This window comes from Nematolebias whitei, chromosome 19 (genome assembly GCF_014905685.2).
Source record: "Nematolebias whitei isolate Nwh7 chromosome 19, NemWhi1, whole genome shotgun sequence".
In the NCBI taxonomy this organism is placed as follows: Eukaryota; Metazoa; Chordata; class Actinopteri; order Cyprinodontiformes; family Rivulidae; genus Nematolebias; species Nematolebias whitei.
In genome coordinates this window covers 11296291-11314314 of record NC_056516.1, presented here as the reverse complement: position 1 = coordinate 11314314, position 18024 = coordinate 11296291, and the positions used below count along the sequence as shown (strand labels likewise).

At 42.1% G+C, this 18024-nt stretch overlaps 1 protein-coding gene across 1 annotated transcript in view; it reads right to left on the bottom strand.

The window, feature by feature from the left end:
• Window positions 1-4794, bottom strand: part of igf2bp3 (insulin-like growth factor 2 mRNA binding protein 3) — a 32602-nt gene extending 27808 nt beyond the window's left edge. Inside the window, exons 1-2 of the mRNA XM_037693279.1 lie at window positions 4453-4794; window positions 3857-3917 (exon numbers count right to left, since the gene is read on the bottom strand). Of these exons, the coding sequence (XP_037549207.1) occupies window positions 3857-3917; window positions 4453-4627 (236 nt within the window). The 5' untranslated portion in view covers window positions 4628-4794. The remainder of the gene's footprint in view (window positions 1-3856; window positions 3918-4452) is intronic.
• Window positions 4795-18024: the final 13230 nt, after the last annotated feature.

Sequence of the window (18024 nt, the reverse complement as noted above, 5' to 3'; positions counted from 1 at the left end):
GAAACGTTTCGTCTCTCATCCGAGAGACTTCCTCAGTCTGAGGTGAGGTGAGCTGAATACAGCACCTCAGACTGAGGAAGTCTCTCGGATGAGAGACGAAACGTTTCTACATTTTTTTTGCTTTGCTTTTTTTGTTTTCTTGTTTTTTGAATGTCCAGAGGACCAGATTGAACTTTTTTGGAACTGAACAAATCATTCTAAAGAGACTAATCAGTAAAATCAGCACTGAACAAAAGGAGAGCGCTTTGATCCACACATTTAACATTAAAAACAATATGTAGAGCTAAGCTGTGGTTTATTTATTTTTTTAAACTGAAGGGCATGGAGATGATGTCTATAAAACCCAAACAGGAATCTCTTGTTTGAGTCACACCAAGACGAGTTTAAATTTTTTAAAAAATCTCTTGTTAGAGTGAGCATACAGGCGTAGAGGTTACATGACTCCGCTGTGCTCCGTCACAAAAGCAGCAAGGACAGAAACCCCCAGTTCATTCCTTCAGTATTAGGGTGCCTTGTTTTATGAGGCACAGCAGCATGGGTACACTGGTTGTGTGTTTTGTTGCATACACACAATAAAACTTGTGGATCAATGTTTCAGAGATTCTGCAAGCAGCTGTTCACAAAAAAAAGGTGAGGAAACGGAGCACTCTAAAGTCCACCCCTAAAGGAACGCAACGTACATATGGATGAAAGCTGAAGCATGCGAGCATAAATTAAACTTTGACCCTAAACTAAGTCGAATAACTGCTCAGCTCCTGTGCAACGTGTGGAATTATTTTCCTAATATTTCCTACAAAGATTTGCAAGCCGCAAAAAAAAAAAAAAAAAAAAAGATGTGACTCTGCTTCACTGCTCATGATTCTGTAACCTTTGCTGTGTTAGTTGCCCGTACGTATGCACCGTGACGTGCATGCCATGTGTGCAACAAGAACCACAATTTTTTAAATTTCTCAGTTCAGCCATGATCAAGCAGACATTAGCTCACTACAACAAACGGACACAAGAAAATCACTCGTTCTAAACGGGAACATTTTGAGGAAAATTCCAAAATAACTTAGAAGGAATTTCAACCCTTTCTGCTCCAACTGGGCCATCCCTGACTCATCGAGCTCCTTCTCCTCATACACTCTGTAGGCTCTGCATTGCAGTGGAAACCCCCCATGTGAAATGTGCAAATTCACAAAGTACTTCCAGTTGGATTAACCTATAGCCACACACACACACACACACGCACGCACACACGCACGCGCGCGCACACACACACACACGAGTCTGTGGGGTGGGGGTGGTATACATTCCTACTCCCCGCATTTCATTTGGGGAAGCGTGCATGTGGGGGGTGTGGCATGGAGGATTGGGGGTTAGCCCTGTTTCAGGGAAGGGTAACAAGGGCCCTCTCTGCCCTGTGGGGGTGGGGCCCTGTTGCCATGGACACGGACAAGTCCACTGACAGGAACATGTAGAGCAGGGTTAAAACTGGGAGGGGAGGCCCAGGAGTGACTGGGGTTGGCTGGTCATGTGATGGCCAGGAGGAGGTCGGGCTCCTTATTTACTTTCAAAAAAAGGCGACACATTTGCTCCCTGGCTCAGACCTATGGGCTCGTACTGTGACCGCTGTGGGCACGAGAGCGTGTACGTGATTACACACGTCCTCCAGACAAGCAGAGCATCTCCAGTTCTTGATAATGAAGTGCTCAACGTGGGACACCAACCACATCATCTCTGTGGGCAGAGGTCTTGAAGTCAGGCTGTAACTGCTGCAGCCCATCAGCACAGTGTTGAGTCCATGTGGAGCCAGCGCTGCATGATGCATGTCTAGAGACCGTCACCTGCACACTGGGTGAGACAAGGGGCCATACATGCACAATATATGCAGCTTTGACACATCAAACTGTTATAAACAGACTGGAGCCCACAGTGACCTCATCACCCACAGTTCTGCTACTTAAGAGCTCAGAGGCTGCTCTACGAAAAGTTCTGATCAAACGTACACAGTGTTAACAACCGTTCATCGTTTACCTCAAAATAAGGAAAACTATAGAAGAACTACACTGTTCAAATGTGCTACGTTGTCATACAAACTGACTTTTCACCTTTGTACATTTTCTGCACATGCACGTAAAGACCACCCCTTCTCAGCCATGTGGGTTTTTGTACGCGTACACGACACATGGTACGCGTACACGACACATGGTACGCGTACACGACACATGGTACGTGTACACGACACATGGTACGTGTACACGACACATGGTACGTGTACGACACATGGTACGTGTACGACACATGGTACGTGTACGACACATGGTACGTGTACGACACATGGTACGTGTGAGGACTGTGGAAGAAATATGGTAAAATAAATTAAAAAGAAGCAGATGCACCAGTAAGATTCTGATGACTGTGCGACTTCCCAGTGAAGTGTACACATTTTCCACAGAACAATCGCACCCCCCAGCACAAGAACCAGTGGGTGTTGCCTTCACTCGATGCACAGCAGCAAAACGCTCAGAAAAAGTGAAATTTAAATGTCAAACTAAGAGAAACGGCAAATTTAACATGAACATTGGTAAACCTTTACACTGTATTTTTAGGATTCATTATGGAGGATATTTTAAAACAGTGCGGGGGGGGGGGGGGGGGGGGCTGTCAGAATAAAGAAGAGTTTACAGCAGAATTGTTTTCCTGTAGTAAACCTTAAAGTGCAACATTTATTAAACACACCTTGATCCGTGTTGTAGCACCTTCACTTCCTTACAGAGAGCCCCCAGCTGAAGCCTGCAAAGCTAGAATTCAATAAGCCCCCCCCCCCACACACACACACACACACACACACACACACACAGTGTACAAGTGTGTGCCGTCTTGTGTTGAACAGGGTTAACAGACCCTCCCTCTTTCCACCCAAGTGTGGCTGAAAGTAGACTCTGCTGCCATCATGGCAGCAATATTATCAGTTCATGTTGGTGGGGGTGCAGATTTAGCACCAACTTCTTTATTTACTACACCTACAATTAAAACTATCAATCAGCTGCCAAAAATCAAGTCCACACAAAGATCACAAAAATCCTCACGTGCTACTTTTTTTCTTCCATTTCATCTTTTTACCGCTTTCACCGTGAACTCTTATTTTGGCAAAACTTTAAATATTATTATTATTCTGATTAATTATCCACGTAAAATTAAATTTTTCTTAAAATGACACGTGCGAAGGAACAATTTTTAGCAAATCAGAAGGAATTTGACCCAATTACGTCACCGCTAAAAATGCGCCACGCAAAAACTTCCAATCAGCTGATGACCCAAACGCAGAGTGGGCCCAAAAAACGCCTTTTTGTTTGGCCTTTCACCGTCATCCAGTCTACACGGTCTGACCCCTCGCAGTCGGGGGGGGGGGTTTGGAGTCCATTTCGTGCAGCAGCAGCACAATGTGCCGAGGAGGGCGGAAGCGACCGACGGTCAGATCCTCCTCAAATGGACTCCACAGGGTCCAGTCCAACCCGCACCCTCCCGGCGGGGTGGGGGGGGACCAGCCAGCTTAGATGTTTACAATAAATAACTTGTGGAGCTAAAATAAAGGAGTAAAACTCAACACACAGCGAGGGGCTCTGCTGTCATGGCGAGAGGAGGGAGGACACCAGAACACCCCCCCCCCACACACACACACACACACACAGACACACGCATACACACTCCTCTACCTGACCCCCCCATGGTATTCTGGTTGAATTACTTCAAAGGATAAATGTAATAATGCAGCACCTCCTGCGTAAACTTCAAAGGATCAAAGCGCTACAGAGGAGGAGAGGGAGGGGGGACCCCCCCAAACTGATTATTTGTTTTTAACTTGACCTACCTTTGACGTTTGGGCACGGAGTGCTCCACTTCCAGAACTTTCCCGTGAAGTTCAACTTTACCTATAAAAAAAAAAAAAGCAAGATATATTTCAGGTCGTCTCCCGCCACACGCCTCCTGCTCCTCGTGTTTAGAAAAAGGAGCCCAGCAATGTGTCATGGAGGAGTGCTACAAACAGGTAAAACACGGTGGCCTCCTTTCAGCAGGGAGGCACGGCAGGGAGGGAGAACATGCTCAGAAGTTGAACAAAAGGAGTGACTCAAAGTGACAAGTTTGGCTCAGCTAGCTTAAAAACTACAAGCATGGAGTCATGTAACAATTAAACACCTGGTGTGTCCCAACACACGAACAAGGCCCAAACAGGAGCAAGCTCGCGCACGCTGCTGTTCGTGAGGATCACTTGTCGGCGTGCCCCTGAACGCCTCACGTGCCCCTGAACGCCTCACGTCCACCACAAATGGTTGATTTCACTTTGAACCCGAGGAAGTTGTTGGACCGAGTGTCAAAAGGACAAACTGAGTGTGAAGACAACTGGACACCCCCCGTGCACGCACAGGAGGAAACACAACCTGTAGTGTTTAAAGGGACCCCCCTCACCTGACAGAACATCGATGGCCCTCATCGCGCTCTTCTCGTCGGGGCAATCCACGAACGCGTAGCCGGTTTTCACGAGAAACGGCCCACTGTGGGGGATCTTCCACTGCGTGAAGACACTTTCCAAGTCCTCCTCGCTCGCCTCCGCGCTCACGTTGCCGATGTAGAGCTTGTTCATGGTCCTCACCGGAGGAAGAAGGAGAAGAGAAAAAACAAAGAGGGGACAATCTTTTGAAGTGTGCGCGCGCAGAGGGGAGAGACAAAGTTGTTCGCTCCCACGGAGGTGCGCTGCGTTTGGAGGAGGACGGCGGCTGCTTCCCGCTCGTCCGACAGACACGGGTGGGTTGAAGTGGCGAGCCTCGCGCACACAAGTCAGTCAGTGCGTTTGCGCCCCTCTCTCTCTCGCTCTCTCTCTCCCTCTCTCTCACTAACGCGCAATAAATAAATGCTCAATTATTTATCACCAAACTGACGGCGGGGCTATGGGGGGGGGGTACTACTTTGTGTCTCCCTCCCTTAAGAAAAAAATAATATACATAAGAAAACCCTCTTTTTTTTTTCTTTTGGCAGAGTCAGTGAATGTCACACACGATAAGCTTGGAGCCCGCCTCGAAGTCTAGAGCATAGAATGTGTGTGTGTGTGTGTGGGGGGGGGGAGGGGGGGGGAGGCAGGAAAAAACTTCTTTTCCGGCTTTTTTTTTTTGAGTGAGCCACGTGTTCAAACTACAAATCAGCCCACACGTGAGGAATCTCAATTGTTCAATTAAGTGTTGGGGGGGGGGGGGTTTGCACGAGGAGCTTGGATGTCGTGGCGGGCGTCAAAATGAGTGAAGAAGAAATGTGGAAGAAAGCGTGACTGCGCGTGAAGGGAATCCGTGAGAAACGATGGCGTGTCTTACAATCATGATATCTGTGTCTTTCTCTGCGAAGCTCGCGCTCCCATTGGTCGGTTAGAGGAAAAGTGGCTCACGCACGCGCACAACAGGGAGACTCTATTGTGGTTGAGGGGGGTGTGTACTGATGACACAGGAAGGGGAACACAAAAGGGGGCGGAGTCATCCGTTAATGATGTTGCACTTATATATAGTTGACAAAACATTAAAACGTTTTATGCGTGTGTTTGTGTGTGTGTGGGGGGGGGGGGGGGGGGGGCATGGGCTCTCAATCTGGGAACGACACGTATACTAAAACCCAGATGACGGCATCCAGCTTCTCCAACAGGAGTGAAGCCATGCCCTTTTTGATCCTCAGCTCAAAGTCCAACAGTAGGCCTGATTGAACAGTGGTCACACACACACACACACACACACAATATAACACCTGAAGGGGGGATCCTCAATTCAGAAGAATGCCCCTTAAAAAATGCCTTCCAGGCTATTTGGCACAATCATGCAGACATGCAGAGCGGAGACTCATGGCGGAGGCGCCTTATGGATCACTCAGAGAGGAGGGGGGTCCTCTGTAGACCCAGTGCAGCTTCACATGAAACACAAAACTAAAACAACATGGATCTTTAAGTCAGACGTGAAGGGAGGAGTTAGTTTACATGTTGGACAAATTTGGGGATAAAAACCGACCTCTGCTTGAAGGTGAGAGGTCATGATGATGACGACACAGAAGTTTGTCAGAGCCAGAAGTGAAGATTCATTCAAAGACCTGCAGGACTGAGTGGAACACAACACATCCAGCAAAATAGCTTTTGTCCTTCATACTTGTTTCCTGTCATGTGCAATCCTTTTTTATGTCTGTCATGTGTTAACTTTAATTTATGAAGCTAACTTGGGAAAACTGCTACAAGAATTCCAGTGCACACATATAATGTATTTGTTGTGGAAATGGCAATACACTCTAAATTTAAGTCTAAAATCTAATTTCAAGAGCACTTGCTTTCTAAATTGCCCCTGGAAATTTCTTCAAAAGGAACATAAAACTGATATGACCTTTAGATATCTGTTAAAATAATGCACAGAATAGCCTGGTTTGAAGAGTTTCAGTTCTGTTTCCCGTTTCATCTGTTATCATGCAAACATCATAAATCCCTGCAATGCAACGATTTGTCCTTTGGTTACAATCTATTTGCAGTTAGAGTGCTAATTTACATAATAGCTTTAACTTTCACCAATTCTCTTCCAGGCTGAACGTGTTTTTTTTATTATTATTGAAGTCTACAAATAGTTTGAAAACGTTAAAAAATGAAAGTGAAAACGCCTTTCACTGCAGATGCCAGCAGCTCTGCGCTGAACTGATAATTCACGTAATTCGTGAAAAAGGAGAAGGGCAGGTAAGAAGCCGGCTCAGGAGCCATGACTGTGGGGTTTCCTGCTGCTGAGCAAACACTCCGCCACTCTCTGATTGGCTCCTAGCTTCAGCCAATCAGAGAGCGGCGGAGTCCCCGCGCCCCTCCCCCTCCCTCCCCTCTTTACTACCTGCGCTCTGATTGGCTGTCCCTCAGCACCGCTCTCTGATTGGCTGCCCGCCTCGACATATTCTATATGAATCCGCGCGCGCTGTTTTGCGTTTCCTCCTCTCGTGCTCGGCTTCTTTATTTCTGTTTTCTTCTGTAAGTGTCTCGTTAAGCACATGGACGGAGACGATAAAGAAATCTAACGGCTCGCTTCAGGAAATCTTATTTCACCCTGTTTACATTCACGAAGCACTTCTATAAACTTATTTAACATTTAATAAAATCAGGTGTTTATTATTGAAACGACCTCATTTACTATGGAGGAGCTCCTACTTTAACTGCTTTTGATTCATTTGTAATTTATTAAAAACTGCTGCCTAAAGTGTTTCTAAAACAACTTATAATATGGTCCCACTTGGGGGGGGGGGGGGGGGGGGGCAGGTTCTGCTGGTCTAGTTAAATTCGGACATTTTTTTTATTTTCGGATTTATTTTGATTTGAACAATTTCCAGCTCGAATCAAAGAAGTAAACGCAGAAAAAGGGGCGCTCGTGTAGGTGCTGTGACCCCCCCCTCCCCTCCCCCCATCCTGACCCTGTCGGTTTAAATGAACTGATGCATGGCTGCAGCCTCTGCGTGTGTGTGTGCGCGCGCGTGTGTGAGCAGGCCCTGCAGGAGGAGTAAGTGAATGTATCGCTGAGGAATGTACAAAAAGTCCCCCCCCCCCCCACACACACACACACACACCCTCTTCTTCCTAGTTTCACTTCCCTCTTTATGGACAAATTCCTATAGGGGGAACTTCAGACCAGTTCTATATGTTGGGAGAACTGGTGCGATTCATGCCTCTGCTGAAGGAAAAAAAAAAAGGAGTGACAGAATTGATCTGAAGGGGACAAACTGCAAGAAGAGAGAGAGGGGTGGGGGGTGGGGGGGTGGATTGTTTAAGTTAAACGCAGTTTATAGCCCAACTTTGAGCCGCACTTGGCCTCACTCCAGCAGTCCCAGTAACTCCAGCAGTCCCAGCAGCACGTTAGGCACAGAGTCTGGTTGTTTCCTGGTGAGACTTATTTCATATTTATATCTCTCTATATGTTCGATGGCTTTAAATGTGCACTTTTGTTGTGAACCAGTGGAGTGACCGCAGCGCACAGGGCGCGCACGCTCTCTGCGCGCCATGTTGACGCGAGCCTCTGGTTGCAGTCTGGCTCAAGACTGTTTCTGCTCCCAGTGCTCCCAGTGTGGGCTCCCTGTCGCCTCAGAGTGCTTCACCTTAACACTCGGGACCACCAGAAGAGGCAGGAAGTGTGTGTGGATGAAGCAGCAGCTGGTTTTGTCCCAGTTGCTCTGGATGACACCCTTCATCCGAGCAGAAAATGGCGGTCTGTGTGCCCTTTTTTTTTTTTTTTTTTTTTTCCAAAACGTGCATGAAATGTTCGTGCACAGCGGCGAAGAACGAGTTAATGTTTGCTGGGAATCGACTCAAAGAGCAGCCCGAGTCCTCTCAACGCTTTTATTAAGTTACATTCAAGAAATGGTTCTTCCGTCATTTACTGTTTTCAACAAGTGAAAATCCTTGAAAAAAGATAAAATAAATAGCATAAACAAATGTTGTGACGCTTCTATAACGTAATTTTTATTTATTTATTTATTTATGCTGAAAACTGCTTAAAATCTATAAAGGAGCTAAAAGGCAGTGTTTGGATTTAGTGGGCAACAAGTGGAAAAAGCTTTCAACAGTTTTTACACATTCTCCAGCACGCTGCATGACGTGTAGCATAAATACATTTTGATTTGCTTTTACTTTGTTATTTTACATAACTTATTTTTTCCTTTAAAATACATTTCTGTGTGTTAGGGACTTACAGATTTTTGCCATTTCGGAGTGTTTTTCAGCAGATTCTCCTCCAGGCTGTGGAGTGTTTTTACGCAGGGTTAGATATTTATCAGCACGCGCTGTTTTGTCATTTTACTGTGAAAACGTTTTTTTTCGTCTGCTGTTTTCTGTCTTCATTGATTTGTGTTCAAAATAATTATTTATAAAGTTTTTTAATCATTAAGTTTGTTTTACTTTCTTTGTTGGCTGAAAACAAAAAACACAAACATGGTTTTATCATGTTTTTTTAATAATAAAGTTCATAGTTTAATGAACTTGGACTGGACTTCATTTTGTATTTTCTCCTAATGAAAATTAATTTGCTGCATGTGCATTTATATTAAATAATAGTAAACAGGAAATTATTTTGGTGTTTGGTTTTTACCAAGTCAAAATAACTTCTACAATTTATAATTTCCATTTAAATTCATCTTCATTGCCAACTCAGTTCCAGTTCCAAAAACAGTCTAAAATAACGTTTTTGCTTGAATCTAATTATCTTTGGTTAATAAGACAGCTAACCTAATTTATGATTCAGTAATTGGCTGTTTAATGGTCTGATTTGTACAAATAAAACACAGGAAGAACTCCAGAGACCATATTTTCAGTAAAAACTATTAGTCTGTTTTCAGGTTCAGGATTTCCAAAACCTCCTAATTAGAGGCTGTGCATGTTGAACTTTTCTGTGTAACAAACAACTAAAGAACAAGAAGAGCGCTCAGCCTGATCAAAGGTTGACGTGTTTAAACCCACATTACTGTTTAAAAATTAAACTTAAGAACATACAAAAGCTTGTTAGTGTCACAAATTGTCTTTTCTCTCCCCAGTGTTCTCACCTAGTCCCATTGTGATTAAATACATCGAAAAGCTGCAGGTCTTGTGCTTTCATCATTTCTGACTTTAAACATTAAATGTTGGTTTTGTTTTCTTTAAATAAATGGCCACAAACATTTGATCTTAAACCAGAACAAGCTGCACTGATTTGGTGAATTGTTTCTGCAAAGTAAAGAACACTTTGCAAGAATTCACAAATGTTTTATTTTTAAACTTGAAATAATCAAATTGTACTCATTTACAGCAGAGTCCGTTTTATATATTGTCTCAACATAAATTATTTGTGTTTCATATCAACATAAATGATCCACCTGCAGTGAAGAAATTCATCTTATATTAAGTATTCAAATTTAGGAGAACCCTCTGCATTTTCTTGTGCACCTGCTGGTTTACATTTTGTTAAGGGTTTACACTGGACCCGTCATTGGGAAACAAACTTTTATTGTCAAATGCCTGCAAAAGAAATCCCCTTAAACAAGAACAAACATTTGTAAAACTATAAATGGCCACACAAGCATCAAGACATCCACTCTTTGGTTTAAAATAAAGAATCTTTATTAGGAGAAAGAAAGAAAAAATATATAATTTGACCTTCGTATCCCTTCAGCAAACATTTACCTTTGAACCTTAAGGATTATCTCAGAAAAAGGAGGAATGAATACATAACCCTGAGGAGCGCCGCAACCAGTCAGCACTGATTATTGACTGAGAGCCTATTTATTAGGAGCCAGGTGTAAAACTGTCCCTCAGCTTTGTGATGACCGGTAGTCAGTTTGTTCCAAGTTCCTGGAAGTTTGTCTCTTTATTAAATCAAATAAATAACTGATTAGAGCTGATGTCATCTGCACTGTTGTTACATCTCTCTATTAACTCCCACTGATGAGGAGGAACCTTTGAAAGTTGGTAAATAACTGCAAGTTCTCCTATCGCATCACAAAGCATGGTTTTTCTCAACATCCAAATTTTGAGTGTGATAAGAACACTTGAAAAATGTAGTTTAGACAAAGAGAAAAATATTACTCATTAAAATAGTGTAATATTGATGCAATCTGGTTTTACCAAACCATCAAAACATTATTTCCAAATAATTTCATAAGTAAGAAAAATGCTACATAGCAGCTTTGATTTTTTTAAATGAAATACTTTACACATTCTTTGATTAAAAACACTGAATGTGAGGAGAAATACGGCAATTGGGTGCATAAAAAGGTCATCTTTACAGCCCAGTTTGAATTTTACTTACCAATAAACAGTAAACGTCTGGGTGAACTAGCACAGAGATAAATCTAGTTGTTACTGTGGCCTGCATGCACAGCGTGCATTCGGAGGAACTCAGTGGCATCATTATATGCACTAAAGCCAGCATCATGAGTCAAACACAAAGGGTTGCACAAAATAAAGTCCAACATGAAAAAGGTCCAACACTGAACCATCATGAAGAAATACCAGAACAATAACTGGCGCAGCATCATGTTATAGCTTAGTGATGGAGCACCTGAGGCTGAAATCAGACATTTAAGACATTTTCTGCCATGTAACAATGTATACTCAAATAAACTCTTAATATCTATTGTCATCATTTCTGTCAGAGCCGTAATCAAATGAAGTTTCTACCCGTTCTGCTGTAAAAATACACAGGCTGTCTTCTCAGCTTCCTCCTCATCACAGCCTCAAATCAAAGCAGATATAAATCACAAGTCAAAGATGTGTCTGGAGGCAGGTCAAACACGATACAATGTACTAGTACTGTGACTGGAGATGGTTTTATTTGTTCCTGCAGGTGTCCAGGTGTGGAGGTGATCAGGACATGATTAATTCAGATTCACCACCCATTTGTGCTGTTGACTCAGTTTTTGTCATGGGGGACACAAGCGGGAGATAAAATGTTTTTTTAGTTTTACTAAAACAAATTAAATTCACAAAATCAAATAAATATGTCAGAGAGCTGCCTCTGATACAAGTGTAGTGAAAACACGAGGCAGCAGTGATATCTACTGGCAAAACCATGTAATCACACAAAAAGTTAAATTATCATCATTAAAGCGCATTTATAAATGTATACTATATTCATCCATCAATCATCTTCCGCTTATTCCGAAGTCGGGTCGCGGGGGCAGCAGCTTGAGCAGGGAAGTCCAGACATCTCTCTCCACAGCCTCTTCCAGCTCTTCTAGGACTCCAAGGCGTTCCCAGGCCAATCGAGAGACAGTCTCTCCAGCGTGTCCTGAGTAATTTATATCCATCCATCCATCCATCCATCTATCCATGCATCATATTTTACCTGCTTCTTCCATTTTGGGTCACGGGAGTCGCCGGTGCCCATGTCCAGTGATCACTGTGCGAGGGGCGGGGTACAACCTGGACAGGTCTCCAGTCCATCATAGGGATGCATAGAGACAAACAACCATTCTGTCTCACACCTAGGGACAATTTAGTTACCAGTCAGTCTAACATATGTTTTTGGTCTGTGGGTGGAAAATGGAGTACATGGAGAAAACCCACGCATGCACAGAAAGAACATGCAAACTCCACCCAGAAAGGCCTCCGTACCGGGATTTGAACCAGGGACCTGCTCTCTGAGAGGCAGCAGCTCAGTTGCGCCACCGTGCTGCCTGGTAATTTATATATTAAGGTAAAAGCACGAATAAAAAATAAAACAAAGCTTAACCTTTTGTATTTTATTATGTCAAAACTGCTTTTTTTAGTATTCTAGTTAGTATTTTAGGAACATGTTGGAACTGGACATTAATAACAATGTTTAAAAAATACTTGAACCACAAAGACCAGGACTAAATCCTCATGCCTCTGATCAATAACCAACCGGATAATAGATGGATGCATCCATTATCTTTTACCCACTTCTTCCTTTCTGAGTCACGGGCTCACTGGTGTCCATATCAATGACTGTGCGAGGAGGGGGACATCCTGGACAGGTCTCCAGTCCATCACAGGGACACACAGAGACAAACAACCATTCACTCTCTCACTCTCATCTAGGCACCATTTCGACTCAGCCCAACATAAAACTACGAAATGTGTTTTCTACCAGTGAAACAAGCCTTTCAACATAAATAAAGACAAAGGTGCAGGAGCGACCCTCTGAGCGAGAACACGTCCAGCCACAGCGTGCAGCTCAGCAGCACGGTGGCACCTCGTCTCACAGTAAGAGGTTTGATTCCGGTCCTCATCGGATGTTCGGTGTGGAGGTTGCAGGCTCTCGTCATGATTGCAAATGTTTTCTCTAAGCGCTCCTGGTGTGTGTCATAATGAAAAAACATGGAGGTTACGTTAAATTAGGATGTTAGATCAGCTGTGTGTGGTTGTTTGAGCCATGGTGGATGGTCTGTGAAAACTCTGCCTCCATCCTGTTCCAGCAGGAGAAACTAACCTAACGCACCGACATGAACAAAAATGAAATGAGTACAGATAGAACTGGATTTAGAACAAAAAACACTTCTGTTTACATACACATTTAATACATATAGAAATGTTTTCCCCAAAACAAAACTACTACTGAAAGCATCTCACTGAAGGTTTTGTAACGTTGTGAAACATCTCGACACCATCTCTGATTAGTCCTTTATTTGAGGAAGTCAGCTCCGCTGCAGTGGATTTCTACTCTTACTGACAAAACTTCTGTTTTTTACTTGACTTTCTATTAAAAATGTAAAACTGTGCATTTCTACACCACAGAAGTCAAACGTGCTGCAACAGAAATGTTACATCATACGGTACATTCCCAGTAAATTCCACCAGAGTTCATGTAAACTGCTACAGGATGCTCAAACACAACTTCAACCTGTTCATCAGTGAATTAGTTTGGTGTGCACCAGTAGACTATCAACCACACCACGATGCTGCTGAATGTCACCATTCAGTTTCCCACAACTCAGAGGACAATGTTTTGTGCATCTTGAATTAATTTGATCTTTATATATATATATATATATATATATATACACACATACATACAAACCGGATTCCAAAAAAGTTGGGACACTAAAATTGTGAATAAAAACTGAATGCAATGATGTGGAGGTGCCAACATCTAATATTTTATTCAGAATAGAACACAAATCACAGATCAAAAGTTTAAACTGAGAGAATGTATCATTTTAAGGGAAAAATCTGTTGTTTCCAAATTTCATGGAGTCAACAAATCCCAAAAAAGTTGGGACAAGTCCATTTTTGTCACTGTGTGGCATCCCCCCTTCTTCTTACAACACTCAACAGACGTCTGGGGACAGAGGAGACCAGTTTCTCAAGTTTAGAAATAGGAATGCTCTCCTATTCATGTCTAATACAGGCCTCTAAGTGTTCAATCGTCTTGGGCCTTCTTTGTCGCACCTTCCTCTTTATGATGCGCCAAATGTTCTCTATAGGTGAAAGATCTGGACTGCAGGCTGGCCATTTCAGTACCTGGATCCTTCTCCTACGTAGCCATGGTTTGTGATTGCTGCAGAATGTGGTCTGGCATTATCGTGTTGAAAAATGCAGGGTCTTCCCTGAAAGAGATGACGTCTAGATGGGATCATATGTTGTTCTAGAACCTGAACATAGTTCTCTGCATTAATGGTGCCTTTCCAGACATGCAAGCTGCCCATGCCGCAAGCGCTCATGCAACCCCATACCATCAGTGATGCAGGCTTCTGAACGGAGCGTTGATAACAACTTGGGCTATCCTTGTCCTCTCTGGTCCAGATGACATGGCGTCCCAGTGTTCCATAAAGAACTTCAAATCGTGACTCATCTGACCACAGAACAGTCTTCCATTTTGCCACACTCCATTTTAAATGACCCCTGGCCCAGTGCAAACGTCTGAGCTTGTGGAGCTTGCTTAGAAATGGCTTCCTCTTTGCACTGTAGAGTTTCAGCTGGCAACGGCAGATGGCACGGTGGATTGTGTTCACTGACAATGCTTTCTGGAAGTATTCCTGAGCCCATTCTGTTATTTCCTTGACAGTGGCATTCCTGTTTGAGCTGCAGTGACTTTTAAGGGCCCGGAGATCACGAGCATCCAGTAGAGTTTTACGGCCTTGACCCTTACACACAGCGATTGTTCCAGATTCTCTGAATCTTTTGATGATGTTATGCACAGTTGATGATGATAACTTAAAAGTCTTTGCTATTTTACGCTGGGTAACACCATTCTGGTATTGCTGCTCTATCTTTCTGCGCAACAATGGTGGAATTGGTAATCCTCTTACCATCTTGGCTTCTGAGAGACACTGACACTCTGAGAAGCTCTTTTTATACCCAATCATGTTGTCAGTTGACCTAATTAGTGTTAATTGGTCTTCCAGCTGTTCGTTATATGCCCAATTTCCTTTTGCCAGCCACTTATTGCTACTTGTCCCAACTTTTTTGGGATTTGTTGACACTGTGAAATTTTGAATCAACATATTTTTCCTTTAAAATGTTACATTTACTCAGATTAAACTTTTGATCTGTCATCTATGTTATATTACGAATGAAATATTCACATTTGCCATCTCCACATCATTGCATTCAGTTTTTATTCACAATTTGTTTAGTGTCCCAACTATTTTGGAATCCGGTTTGTATAAATTTGTCTCCAAAAGTAAAGCAGGTCTGTAATTCATTTTTGGAGCACATAATAGTGTGAATGCTTATTAAGCATTCACACTATTAAGATCCTGTCTATATTTATTATTGGCAGTTTCCCCAATTCCGTACATATGACTTTTGTTATTGGTGCAACTTTAGCTTTTTGAAACATTTATCATTTTCTGCCACTTTTTTCTCATTTAAAATGAATTGAGCTCATTTTACATCCTTCAAACCTTTAGATGCGTTTACATTTTACTGCTCCTTTACATTTTGTTCTGCTTCAGCTTCTTTCAGCTTCCTTCTGCAAATTTTAACTTTTTTTCAGATAATTTCAGCTGTTTTTTCAGTTACCACCAAAATTCATGCTCAGTAATCCAGGTAATAATCCAACAATGTTCAGTCAGGTCGTCTGGATGGTTTCTTTTTAAAGCTGAGACGTTTTGTTCTTCATCCAAAGGACTTCTTCAATCTGAGGAGTCACCAAACAAACTGATTCTCACAAACAGCATACTCCCATAGTGGGAAAAAAAACAGTTTGCTAGTGCCAAGATGGCCTCCGGGGCCCGCCCTCTCCCCCGTCAACTCCTCTGAGGCAGTTATGCTAAAGTGGTTGAAAACACCAAAAGTTGTTTTTTCAGATGGTTTGTGCTCCTTTCAGATTCTTTCTAACATTTTTCTGCTTCTTCTGACTTATTTTTGCTAATTTCAGCTTGTTATGCTCGTTTCAGGTTACTTCTGAAACTGAGTGTTTTCTGGTATTTCAGCTGCGGTTTTTATGCTAATTTTAGTTTTTTCACCTAATTCCACATTTTTACAATCCAACTTTTTTCAGCCTAGTTCAGCAAAAATGTGCTCTCTGCACTTCCTTCTGGTAACTTAAGCTTCTTTCCTTTATTTTTGCTACAATTCAGCTGTTTTTTTCTTTTGCTAAGTTCTGCTTCTTTCAGATAATTTCCACTTTTTTGTGCTCATTTCTGCACTTTTCAGCCTAATTGGGCACTGTGCTCTCTCCACTTCTGGTAATTTAAGCTTATTTCTGCTGTTTCAGCTACTTTGCAGCTATTTCTGGCTAATTTCAGCTGTTTATAGCTAATTTCATAATTTTTGCACTCATTTCTGAGCATTTAAACCAAATTCAGCAAATATGTGTTCTTTCTGCTTTCTTCTGCTAACTTAGGCTTGTTCTTCCATTTCAGCTATTTTACCACAGTACATTGGACAACAGGAAAACAGAAAACCAAAAGTGCTTCATATCGGTGTGACTTGACTTTAAGCAACATTATGGTGAAAATCAGTAGAAAATACCAACCTGATGGAATATTTGGAGCTCCAGAGTTGGACCTGACCCGACTTAAAACGCCCACGATCCATTTCAGATGAGGGGAACTAAAGCATGTAAGCACTCCCTCCCCGTGAAAAACTAATTTGTTTACACACATGTCAAAGTGGAGACATGACTTGACATGTGAATAAAATGTTTTTTACTGTGAGGAAAAAAAGTTTTATTATGAAACTTCAGCAAATACAAAAAAATAATTTAGTAAAATAACATGTTTATGTTCAGCTGGGACATGTAGATAAAAACATCAATTTTTAATTTATACAAATGCTGCAATCTTTCAGCATTTGAATTCCCTCATTTTCCATCGTGTCCATAATTTCCCCACAGTTCCTCTCAGTTCCTGCTTGTTGTTGTCAGGCAACGTGGGTCCTCCCCCCCCCCCCCCCCCACCTTCTTTAATCTTGAACATTTCCATCATCATTCTTGGATAAAACCTTTTAAAATCATTTAGGTTGGAGAAACATATTGCTAAATAAATAAATGAATAAATAAATACACCACGTGGTGTATTTTATTATTATTTGTATTATGGTACCATAACCTTAAGAGAGGGAAAACATTAAATGAAGTGGCTACATGAGGTTTTTGTTGTTTAATTTTACAAATACCTTCAATGAGCAGAGTAACAAGTTTAACTATTTTATTTATACAGGTAGTCTCATTGAGTCACAGGTACTCATTTGCAAGAGAGACCTGTTTAGGGAGCAGATGGTGGGGGTTAAGGGCCTTGTTCAAGGGCCCAGAGTGGGGCGAATGAGGGTAGAGGCAGATGTGGATGCTTCACCTCTTCCACCCACATGTTGAGGGTCCAGGGAGTTGAATCTGCGACTTCCTGATCAGAGGCCCGTCTTCTCTAACCTCTGCGCCACCACTCCCCTACTAATAAATAGCTCAGTTGTTTTACTCTTTTTTTTATAAAACCTGAATGATTACAAAAAAAGTACAACTACAAATTATTGCAATAAAATACAGCAGCCCCTACAGAAACATCAGAAATGTCCCACAAAAACGAAAAAGAGGGAGTTTTTATTTCACAATAAAATCAATTAACCTCAATTCTTTGACAGACTGATGAGCCTGGTTAAAGCTATTTGTTAGCATAACACAAACTTCTGTATCACGTTACTTTATTCATTTACAAAGACACTTTTCAGCCTTTTAGACCCAGACTATATTAATTAAATGTCCCCGCGAAGCTGTGAGTTAACATTTAAATCACCCAACAAATACAAAGAAAACACAGGAAATACAAGCAAAACTTATACTTTTTTGTACAATTTAAGGCTAATACTTATCTGAGCGTCACAGTTTCCTTCCTCCGTTTCATTGTTTGTTCTAACCTTGTGCTGTAGATTCTTTTGATGTGGACAGACATGTCAGCAGTGTAACGCAACGTTTTTGTTCTTCTTCTTCTTCTTCTAGTATTGTTTTATGGCGGTTGGCAGACCAACTGTAAGGTGCATTACCGCCACCTACTGAGCTGGAGTGTGGGCAGAAGATATACAGGAAAAAAAAAAAAAAAAAAAAAAAAAAAAAAAAAAAAAAAAAA